This window comes from Mustela nigripes, chromosome 10 (assembly GCF_022355385.1).
Source record: "Mustela nigripes isolate SB6536 chromosome 10, MUSNIG.SB6536, whole genome shotgun sequence".
In the NCBI taxonomy this organism is placed as follows: domain Eukaryota; kingdom Metazoa; phylum Chordata; class Mammalia; order Carnivora; family Mustelidae; genus Mustela; species Mustela nigripes.
This window is the reverse complement of record NC_081566.1, coordinates 16,044,458-16,056,324: the sequence shown is the minus strand read 5'-3', so window position 1 is coordinate 16,056,324 and position 11,867 is coordinate 16,044,458. Positions and strand designations below refer to the sequence as shown.

The window sequence follows — 11,867 nt, the reverse complement described above, 5'->3', positions numbered from 1 at the left end:
CTCTATAAAAGAGAAATGTTTCAGATTGCTAAGATTGCTAAATACTAACATAGGCATCATATTCATTATTCCAATCTCAATTTAAAAAAATTAACAGGAGTGCCTGGGTTGCTCAGTAGGTTAAGCCTCTGCCTTCGGCTCAGGTCATGGTGTCAGGGTCCTGGGATCGAGCCCCACATCGGCCCTCTGCTCAGCGGGGGAGACTGCTTCTCCCTCTCTCTGCCTGCCCCTCTGCCTACTTGTGATCTCTGTTAAATAAATAAATAAATAAATAAATAAATCTTTAAAAAAATAAAATAACAAATATCAATGAGCATCAATGCAAAATTATGAATACCAATTTTAAATATACAATACAGAGTAGGGTGTTCATAAAGTCTAAAAACAGAATAAAGACGTCCTAGATGGCATTATTTAAATAACATGTTTCTAGACCATGGACACCCTATATATTAAGGGATATTATAAAAACATGAAAGGTCAATATTAACTATTAAGTAGATGCTTATTAAAAAACAACATGAGGGGCGCCTGGGTGGCTCAGTGGGTTAAAGCCTCTGCCTTTGGCTCAGGTCAAGATCTCGGGGTCCTGGGATCGAGCTCCACATCAGGCTCTCTGTTCAGGAGGGAGCCTGCCTTCCCTCCACTCTCTCTCTGCCAGTCTCTCTGCCTATTTGTGATCTCTGTCTGTCAAACAAATAAATAAATAATCTTTAAAGAAAAAAAAAAAAACAAAAAACATGAGATTCTGTCCTTGGTCTTGTCCATTATTTTTGGGTGATGACATAAAGATATGCTTATCAAATTTGCAGATGACAGAAAGCTAGGAGGCATAGCTAACCTAAAAATTTATCAAATTATGATTCAAAGCGACTTGGACAGGCAGCAACCTTGACCAAACTAGTATGGATAATGTGAAGTCTTACCAACTAAATTCAGAAGAATCACCTAGAGGAGGGTAACCAGAGTGATAAGAGAATTGGAAAGCACGTCAAGCAAGGTTTGGTTGGAAGTCATGCTATACAGTCTTTTGTTTTGAAGTGTTGCTAAGAAAACAGAATGAAGGAAGACTACAGCATGGACTCCATGCCACAAAATATAAAGTGTGAGGTTATTAGGGCTCAAACTAAGCTGCAGTAAAGGGAATATAAAGGAAGCTGTAAATATAAATGATATTGCTGAGTAAAAATTCAAGACCTTTAAATTCAAGTACTTAGAATGCCAATGCCAGGCACTATGTTGATACTAGAGGAACAGGGAAGACAAAAATCCAGTAAATCCAGTTAAGACTTAATCCTTAATCTTTTGTTTCTCAAAATCTAGCGGGCATAAGAGACTAATAGTTAAAATCAATGCCTTAAGTACTATATAAAGATATATAAAATTCAATAGAGTGTGTATAGAAAATAATAAACTCTGCTAGCCAAGGAAAGTGGTTTTTAAAATTTTTGTTTGTTTGTTTGACAGAGAGAGATCACAAGAGAGGCAAGCAGAGAGAGAGAGGAGGAAGCAGGCTCCCCGCTGAGCAGAGAGCCCGATGTGGGACCGATCCCAGGACCTGAGATCATGACCTGAGCCGAAGGCAGCGGCCCAACCCACTGAACCACCCAGGTGCCCAGGAAAGTGGTTTTTGAGCTAGATCTTCAGGTTCTTCAAGGTCAGATATGTAATTTAGAGCTTCTCAGGTAGCTAATGAAGAACACGGGTTATGAAGGGCAAGCATAAAGTAACTGAGATATGTTGGAACTACTAACAGAAATGGGGAACCTAAGAAATGAGTGGAGGGGAATGCCGAGGCAATAGATTATATATCATAAATTAATTTGTTAGTAAAAAGAAAAGGAAAGGAACATGTGCAAGTTAATAGATCTGTTTTGCATTTGGTTTGTTTTTAAGACTGGATAACTTATTTAGAATTAGAAGAAAATTCAGAAAAGGGTAAAACAGAAGACAGGAAGCCACCAAAGTATGTCTGACAATAATAACGGGACTGAAATTAACTAGAGAGTACACCTACCAAAAGGTATTCAAATACCTAAAGGTATTCAAATTAAAAGAAAAATAATTTTTTTAAGAATTTTACTTATTTGACAGACAGAGAGACACAGCAAGAGAGGGAACACAAGCAGGGGGAGTGGGGGAGAGAGAAGCAGGCGTCCCGCTGAGTAGAGAGCCCAATGCAGGGCTCGAACCCAGGACCCTGGGATCATGACCTGAGCAGAAGGCAGACGCCTAATGACTGAGCCACCCAGGTGCCCGTAAAAAAAAAAAATTTTAAGTATATTTATGCTTGAAATTTGAAAGGTATTTACAACCTTAAATAAATCATATGAAACTTAGTAGAAGGCAGTGTGTAGACTGGTTAAAAGCACAGATTTCTAGAATTAGACTGCTTAAGTTCAAATCCTCCACCACTAATGTTTTGACCTTTGAGAAAGTTAAACTCTTGACCTCAATTGCCTCTTCTATAAAATGGGAATAACAAGAGTACCTAGCTCAAGGAATTACCAAAATTAAGTAAGAGAACATACACAAAGTACTTAGATAAGTGCCTGGAAACTAACAAGTACTCAATAAATGTTGGCTATTTTTATTAGTATGCTTATGCTTTAGGGGTGGTGTACTATGTGTATTAACCCCTAATTTGAAAGTGATTTGATTTTTATTTGTGTGTTCTCAAAAAGAGTTTTAAAAAGCTTTCTCTTCCCAAAATGGTTAAAGTATTTAAAACTGTATCATCTCATAATCACCTCAAATTCCACACACTGTTTACTTTTACTTCCCTGCAAACAATGTATTACAGCAAGAAAAATATTTTCTTAAGAAAACTTAAGGTAGGGGCGCCTGGATGGGTCAGTGGGTTAAAGCCTCTGCTTTCAGCTCGGGTCATGATCCCAGGGTCCTGGGATGGAGCCCCACATCGGGCTCTCTGCTCTGCAGGGAGCCTGCTTCCTCCTCTCTCTCTGTCTGCCTCTCTGCCTACTTGTGATCTCTGTCTGTCAAATAAATAAATAAAATCTTAAGAAAAAAAAAAGAAAAGAAAAGATAAAGAAAACTTAAGATAAAATAGTCCTTGATCAGCAATCTAGCCCTTGTTCCTAGCCTCTGTTCATATGTTCACACACATATCCAAATACAGCTTTCGAAAGGTACAATGATAATCTGGGAAGAGTCACATGAAGAAATTTTGATTAGTAACAGCTCCAACAATGCCTTTTGAAAATTATTCACAACAAATACTTGAGAATACTAATTTCACTGTGATTTATTCATCTAACACAGTTTTACTGTGAGTTTAGTCCAGAGAAAGCAAGAGGGCTTTCAACTCCCCTGGGAGGGCTGACGTTGACATTGGAGAGAAAAGGACAGGTAGAAGTGGTACGCATGCATCTAGCTGTAGGCCACGCTTCCGCGCCAGCAGAAGACACTGACCGGTTTCTGAATAAAGAAGCGTTCTTTACGTTCTTGCTCACGTAAAAGGCCGGTCAACGACATTCACTGCGCATCCACCACTATACTAAATGTCATGGAACAAAAAGAACCTTAATCATCTTTCATTCTCTCCTTTTTACCTTGCAAGAGGTTGTAGAGGTTCTGACAGAGACATGTCACTACTGGAAGATGCACTTAGGGGACGTTCCTGTACTTTGTTTTCTTTGTCAGATTCTCCAGAAGGCTGATACCCTGGTCTGGTCTAGGAGAAAAGGACATCAAATTTACGTGACTCCTATCACAAAGCCATACTAAGGGACTACGTAACACAAACACTAAGTCACTTCAACTTTACAAAGATCACGAAATGTAGGGGCTTTTTCTCTTAAAATTGGTTCAAATTTAGTCAGTCTTAAGCAGCTACTACAATTAATAGCAAAATTACACCTGAAATCCAAGAAAGGCACCTAATACTAACTGCATAATTTCAAGTTTATAAGGCTCTTTTTAAACCTCAGTGTTTTCACCTAGAAATACTAGTAGCATTTACCTTCTCAGGATTATGAGGATTTACTGAACCTTTAGCTTATAATGCCTTTAAAACAGTCTGTGGTACACAGTACATATTCAACATTATTCTTAAAAACAACAGCAATCCTCATAAAATTATCATATACAGTAGGATATTCTCTAATTTCAGCACAGATCACAAAAAGAGACTTTTATTAACATAATCTAACCTTCTGCTCAGTAATACAATAAAAACTAGGCAAGGACTTAATAGTAGTGATGAGAGGAACAGAGAGTGGCAACAGTCACTCTAGGAAATGCTAACTGAGCACTTGTTTCCAAACGTGTTTATCCGATTACTCTCCAGATACAATAAATTTCATGAAAAGGTCAACATTATTACAAGTTTGAGCATATGCCTGAATATTACGAATGACAGCAACGAAATGACAAATAAGTTTTTCCTCATCATGAACAAGTTCCTTTCGCATTCCGGGCACAACTATTACCTGTGTTTCCTGCGTAACGTGCGGATGAGGCGGCTCTTCGAGCAAGGTCTTTTCTAGTAGCAGTTTGGAGTAAGTATCCTGCAGTCGCCTAGTTACTAATGGCTCGGAAGGAGGCACGGTTTTTACTTTAGTAAAGGCTTCTTTCTGTTTCCGATAGAGCTCCTGTAATCGTTTGTTCTTCTGCTCGGTGGCCTCCTTTTGAGCCTTCTTCTCTTCATTTTGCTTCCTTTTCCTTTCCTCCTGCTGTCTAACAATGTACTGTCGTACTTCATCTGTGTCATAGTGGCGCTTTTTGGAAATAACAGGGGGATCTTCATTAGCTGTTATTTTGTCGGGTTTTCTTTTTACGGGGCTGTGACTTCTAGGAGCTTGTACTGGGGCTGAGGACTTCTGATTCTGTAACTCTCCTGCCTCTTGTCTTGCAGCCTGAACTGTAGAATCCAGCTGTAGGTCATCAAGAATTCCACGAATTTCAAGAGGTAAAAAATCCTTATTTAAGGCAGTATTTTCCTCCTGTTTATTATCTGGAAGAGATGGAGCTAACTTCTTTGTATTATTTTCAGACCGAGCTCTACTTCTCGAACGTTCTGAGTTTTGTGGAAGATGTCTATGTGAAACATCCAATCTGGGATCAGACTCTGCTCTTCCAATATGACCCCCTGCAAAGAATGAACTGTTAGCGATGTATTAAAATCCTATATTCAATCCTAAGATTTATCATAGTGAGAGAAAAAAATCAGACAATTTCACTTTATCTTAAACTCAAATTTACATATCCTATGAAATTATTTAAAGAATATTATAGAAGGAAAGAGAAAACAGCTTTTTAGAAGAGAATAATTTCAACCTTTAAAAAGGACTATACATACTTGGCATTTTAAAAAGGGATTTTAACTATTTCTGAAACAAAGATAGCCCTTATTGCTGTCGTGAATATTTAACTATTAATAGAGAGTTACTATTTCTCTCCCATGCAAATATTTAATGTCACTATCTCTCTCCATCCCTAAACCCCTAAAACAGGTGTTTAAAAACCCACAATGTTATGCTGCCACAACTCTCCAATAAATAACAGAAAGGAAATTAAATATATAGAAAAGTAATCATTTTATAATCTAAATGTCTGCTGATGAGACTTAATTTTAAACTGAGAATGGGTATGAGTTTATTTACAAGATAGAGGAGAGTGAAGAAGAGTAAATGCAAAGCATATATTGACTTCTATATATACCTAATTATAGTTGTAATTGCATTTCTTACTGAATCCATTCTTAGGAGCTCAAATTAATTGAAGCAAATTTTATTACTGGAAAGGAAAGCTGGCCTGTAGGTATTTGTATTTCATTTCCCAAAATTAGTGTTCATGAAAAATGTAACGAGTTATTTCAAAGAACATTTAAGATACTTCAAAAAGAGAAAAGCAATGCACTTGAGGGTCAAACCAAAGAGTTGTAGACCCTAGATCAAATTTTGCCACCCATTTAATGTATATATTCTTGAGAAAGATCACTTCTCTCTTGGGGCCTGTTTCCTAATCTGTCAAACAGAAAAACCCAATATTGTGAATGTATACCTATGTTGATGTATACAGGGATAAGACAGATTGGACTTAATTCCCTTAAGGTCTCTAAAAGTCTAAGAAAATCTAATTAAATGATGCTTTTCTATTCCCATGGCAGCTAAATGTAATTAATAAAACAAACAGAACTCTTAATAAAAGTCACCGTAACATCTATATACGGAAATTATCGATAGACGAGCCCAAAAGAACATTTCTTCTTTTGTAAGCTACATCCACAATTATAAACCAAATTCTTAAAGCATTCTTAAAAAAGACTACTTTCACCTCCTCTAAGAATTTACACAAGCAATTTTTAATTGCTCTTCTCAACAATTTTAATTATTGAAACAATTTAATAATTTAATTACTCACCAGATTTAGCAGTTCTTTCTCTTCCGCTTCTGTCACTTGATGCTGTTCTTCGCTCTTTTTGCTCCACTCTGGGTGCAGGCCCCAGGATCTTCTTTACTAGTTTTTGTCCATCTCGCCAAGAGGATGTACTTATCAGACGACTGCTACCTAAAAAAAGACATATATATAGTGGGTTGAATTTAAAACTTCAAAATTATCTCTAACAAATTTATCTAGTCAACCATACAGGTTTTGTAATTCATTTTATGCTTATCTTAAGCCAAAGTTAAATGGTTTACAATCTAATTTTTAACACAATGTCCTGAAAATCAAGTATCAGTTTGTTTAAATCTTGATTTATCCACACATCTCAAATAAGTGTAAAATGCTTTTAAAGTTAAATACCAAATATTAACAACTCCCAAAACCTCAAGTAGAGCACTGAATCCAACAATTTGGGCACAGAACCAAAGTATGTCTTAACTGTAGTAAGGGTTTGGTTTACCAACTGTACCATTTTACAGAGTAAAATGCATGTTTGCTTAATGAACAAATGACTTAATCTAAGCATACGAAAGAAATGTGTAACAGTTAACTGTGACAACCTTTGAAGAACATAGTATTACAGGGAATTTTACATTATATTTTATAGATACATACCAGAACTACATATTACCTTTTTATACATAAAACAATGATACTCAAAAAGCAAGTATCATCATTTTAAATTGCCCTCTTTATAAAAGTTCATAAAAATAAAACTATGGTCCAATAAATATAGCTGTTGACTAAGAGAGAAACTTTTCACTTATTACTTCCAGATTGTAAAAAAATTAAAATTAGACCATCATACTCCAACACAAGTGGAATACTGTGTGGTTACTTTAAATTAAAATTTCCCTAAGAAATTAGAAAAATGTTCTTGTGGTAAGAGCTAAGAGAAAAAGATAAAATGTTATGACTATTAACAATTATGATCACCTATTATGATTTTAAAACTACTTAAGGAAATAACAAAATACTAGTACTTTAAGTGAGGATTGTGGTTTTCTCTGTTTTTTTTTTCTATTTTTCAAGCTTTCTATGATGCTGTTTTATTGTATTTATAACAAAAGACATCCTATTTAGAGTTATTTTTAAAAGGCTTCAATTTGCGCACCTGGGTGGCTCAGTCTGTTAAGCATCTGCCTTTGGCTCAGGTCATGATCCCAGGGTCTTGAGTCCCACATCAGGCTCCCTGCTCAGCAGGGAGTTTTCTTCCTCTCCCTCTCCCCACCACTCACTCCCTGCTTGTGTGCTCTCCCTCTCACCCTCTCAAATAAATAAAATCTTTTTTTAAAAAAACAAAAAGGCTTCAATTTAAAAGTTTAAGTTGAAAGTACAGTTCTAAGGAAAATATCCCAAATAAACAAACATGAATCACAAATCTGTGTGTGCTATTTACTTTGGTTTTGCACCTTGTTATTAACCTTAAATGATCTATTTAAAATATTTAAAGGGCTTTAAGTCTATTACTGAATCTATTTACAAGAAACTTTATGTTCTTAAGCAAAATGAGAGAACAGGCTTCTCTTCGATTTCAGCTTAATTTTCCAAATCGAAAGCAAGCAACCATGAAAATACTGGGTAGTTATTTATAAATGCTGGCTTCTGTATATGCTGTGTGATTATTTCTAAATCCTGGCTTTCTGGAATAGTCTCATGCAGTCATTGGTAGAAAAAGAGGACTTTCAGTATAGATAAGCTATTAATACAATTTTAGAACATTTAATGACTCTCAGTCTCTCAGTTACTGCACAGTGCATACATGGGAATTAGCCTTCCACAAAACTGGAAAAAATAATACAAGATCACTATTTATAAATTACAGTGGTCTCAATACTTCGTTTCAAACTATGCCCCTGGAAAGAATATCAAATAATACATGACAAATATCACTTTGTCATATTTTTTCATGTAAAAACTAGTTTATATTCCAATAATTCATGTTCTTATAAAATTTTATTTTGGGGGGCGCCTGATTGGCTCAGTCCCTTAAGCATCTGCCTTTGGTTCAGGTCATGATCACAGGGTCTTGGGATCAAGTCCCACATTAGGCTCCCTGCTCAGCAAGGAGTCTGCTTTTCTCTCTCCCTGCTTTGCCGCTCCTCCCAGCTCGTGCTCTCTCCCTCTCTCTCTCAAATGAATAAATAGAATCTTTCTAAAAAAATTTTTTTTTTAATTTTTTATCTGTATGTCATTCTGACATCTAAAGTTAACAATGAGTGTCACAAAACATGTTATTTGACATTCCAAAGATTAGCCTATGATCAGAAAAACAAGTGTCCCATCACTTCTGCTCTGTGTTCCCATAAGACCTTGTAAAGTCACTGTGATACATTTATCACATTTCATTATACATGTATTTACTGTTTTCCTGACAAGACTGTAAGTTCCAAGAAGGCAGGGGCCACGTGTATGCTGCTTAGTACTCTATGGCCCAAGCTTAGTATAGCACAATGCTTCACATACAGCAAGTGCTCACTAATATCTGCATGATGAATGAATGTAAGAATCACTGATTCTGAATGTCTCCAAAATGAAAGTGACAAATTCTGAACTTCTACCACTCTCTCAGCCCAAATTACCCACTAACATGAATCAGACAGCTAAATAACCCTTTTCAGGATAAGCAGAAATAATAATTATTATTAATGGAATCATACCTAACATCTGAGTGCTTACTATGTGTCAAATACTGAGTTCCTTTAGGTATTAACTATTTTAGTTTTCACAACAACCCTGTGAGAGAAGTACTACTGCTTTCCAATTTTACAGAGTGGGGAACCAAGGGACAATAAAATTCACTAACTCACCAAAGGAACAAAGCTAGATAAGACAGGACTAGGCTCTAAATTCAGGCAACCTGAACTGGGCCTGGAGTGTTAATCACTATAAAACTAAAGAATTCTCTTTTTCCCTGTCCTAATCTATTTAGAGTCTGGCCTGACCACTACTGGTGTGGGCTGCCATGCTTTTCTTCTGCAACATTTATTATCTTATGAGAATAAGTGAAGGGACTTAGTGACAGTTATAAGCAATCCCTTTATATATAAAAGTTCACTCAATAAAAATCATTATCTTTAATCTAGTTAATTTCTATTAAAAATAATGATACAAAAATGGGGGCAAGAGATGTGTTCAGTATTACGGTGAACATAAGGTTTCATGGGTAAATACAGACATGAAAAGTTATCAAACTAACATTCTAACTATGTACATCTTATTCTAGGTCAGTTACACCTCAATAAAACACATATACGAAATAATGATACATAAAATGTACTGAATTTTTCTATGTGCCATTTGGTTAACAAGCAATTATTTCCATATAGGATGCCATTTCAGTATTGTGTAATTTTAGGGTGGACATGATATTGAGAAAACTAACCTGTTTTGCCTTCTGGACTTGATAACTGTGGTACCTTTTGGACTTTTCGTACTGGCTTAACCACTTTCTTCTCTTTACTTTTTTCAGCAGGTTTCTCTTTCATAGAGATATCATCTGAAAAGCAGAAATACTTACTGTAAATACTTTAATGATTTCTACCCACCCACTCATCCTCTCCCCAGTAGAAAAAATCAGTATAAAGTATATGATTCAGGTAGGAAGAAAACCTTCGCTGAGGCTATTTCTGTAACCCATAAGCTACCAATGCCAACTCCTTAAATGGAAGGGTCTAAAGATTACCACTACCCTTACTACTAGGTTCTAATTCTTTATTTTTTGTTTTGTCTTGTTTTATTTTCAGAAAACCCTTGAGAAATTTACCTTACTTTCATGACCTGGAAGAAGCTATAAAAGTAATGCTTTCCAAGCCAGGGTCATATCATTTATACTCTCACAGGTGAGCACTTTCACAGATTTCTATTTCACTTAAAAACTCCTATGTAGGGGCACCTGGGTGGCTCAGTGGTTTAAAGCCTCTGCCTTTGGCTCGGGTCATGGTCTCGGGGTCCCGGGATTGAGCCCTGCGTCGGGCTCTCTGCTCAGCAGGGAGCCTGTTTCCCCCTTCCTCTCTGCCTGCCTCTCTGCCTACCTGGGATCTCTGTCAAATAAATAAAAATAAAAATCTTTAATTAAAAAAAAAATCCTATGTAACTAAGATATTCATGAACTTCTAGAATAAAACTTTATAAAATGCTCAATGTAATATTCCCAAATAATGCCAAAGTATTTCACATAGAAATTACTGGTCACTGATTTTTTAAATTCCAACCTAGGGGAAGAGACTAGCTATACATATAAACTTTAAAATCAACCGCAATTACATATTTGAAGAACTGTAAACTTAAAATACATATAGAGTTCTGCATTCTGGGCCAAGTGGAAGTGTGAGTAAAAGCCCTAAAGCAGGTGCATATCTGAGAAACAGCAAGCTGGCCAGTGTGAGTAAAATGAACAAAGAGAAAAGTAGAAAGAACTAGAGTCCAAGACATAATTGAGGGCCAGATTGTGTTGGGCTTTACAAGTCATCCTAAGAACTTCAGGTTTTACCTAAGAATGAGATTAAGAGGTTTTTTGGAAGTTTGGGGGCAACAGAGTCATATGATCTAAGTTAAACTGTAACAATGTTCCTCTAGCAGCTATGATGAGAACAGATGAATTAGGACAAGGAAAAGCAGAAGACCAGTGAGAAGCCTACTGCAATAATCACGCAAGAGACTCATGGTGGCTTAGACCTAGGGAGTAGTAACAGAGGTGGGGAAAGTCATTATATTTTTAAATATATTTCAATAATGTGAAATATAAGGTGTGTGAAAAATATGGGAGTTAAGGAGAACTCAAGATTTCGGTCCTATCCCCCTGACACTAATACATTATATGTTAACTAACTGAATTCAACTTTAAAAAAAGATTTGGGGCCTAAACAAATAGAAAGATAGGATGAAGGGACTATCAGAGAAGTAGGTTTAAGGGGTATATCATGACCCCATTTAGTTAGTTAGCTCCATTTTAAATAAAGTTTGAGAAACCCATTATACAACCAAAGGGAGATGGGAGTTAGCAGCTGGATACAACTGAGTTCAGAGAACTCTAGCCTAGAGACATATATTTAATAATCATTGACAACAGGGGCACCTGGGTGGTTCAGTGGGTTAAGCCTCTGCCTTCAGCTCAGGTCATGATCCCAGGGTCCTGGGATCCAGTCCCACATCGGGCTCTCTGCTCAGCAGGAAGACTGCTTCCCTTTCTCTATGCCTGCCTCTCTGCCTACTTGTGATCCCTGTATGTCAAATAAATATATAAAATCTTAAAAAAAAATCATCGACAACAGAAAATATTTAAAGCCCCTGAGACTAGATGAGCTTGCCTACTGTGTATGTAAATAAGTAGCAGTAGTAGAAGGAGAAGTAGGAGAAAAAAGAAGAAAAAGAAAGACAGAGTGAGGAAGAGAAAAGAAAAGAAAAAAAAGAGGACAGTTCCAAATCCAAATACTGAGACCAAGGCGTGGCTATGATTA

The 11,867-nt window shown here is 36.4% G+C and overlaps 1 protein-coding gene across 1 annotated transcript in view; it reads right to left on the bottom strand.

Annotated features, from left to right (window-relative positions):
* CEP350 (centrosomal protein 350) overlaps positions 1-11,867 on the bottom strand; it is a 132,430-nt gene that overhangs the window by 105,825 nt on the left and 14,738 nt on the right. The window contains 4 exon segments of the mRNA XM_059412706.1: positions 3,573-3,694; positions 4,452-5,110; positions 6,385-6,531; positions 9,794-9,907. Coding sequence (XP_059268689.1) covers positions 3,573-3,694; positions 4,452-5,110; positions 6,385-6,531; positions 9,794-9,907 — 1,042 coding nt within the window.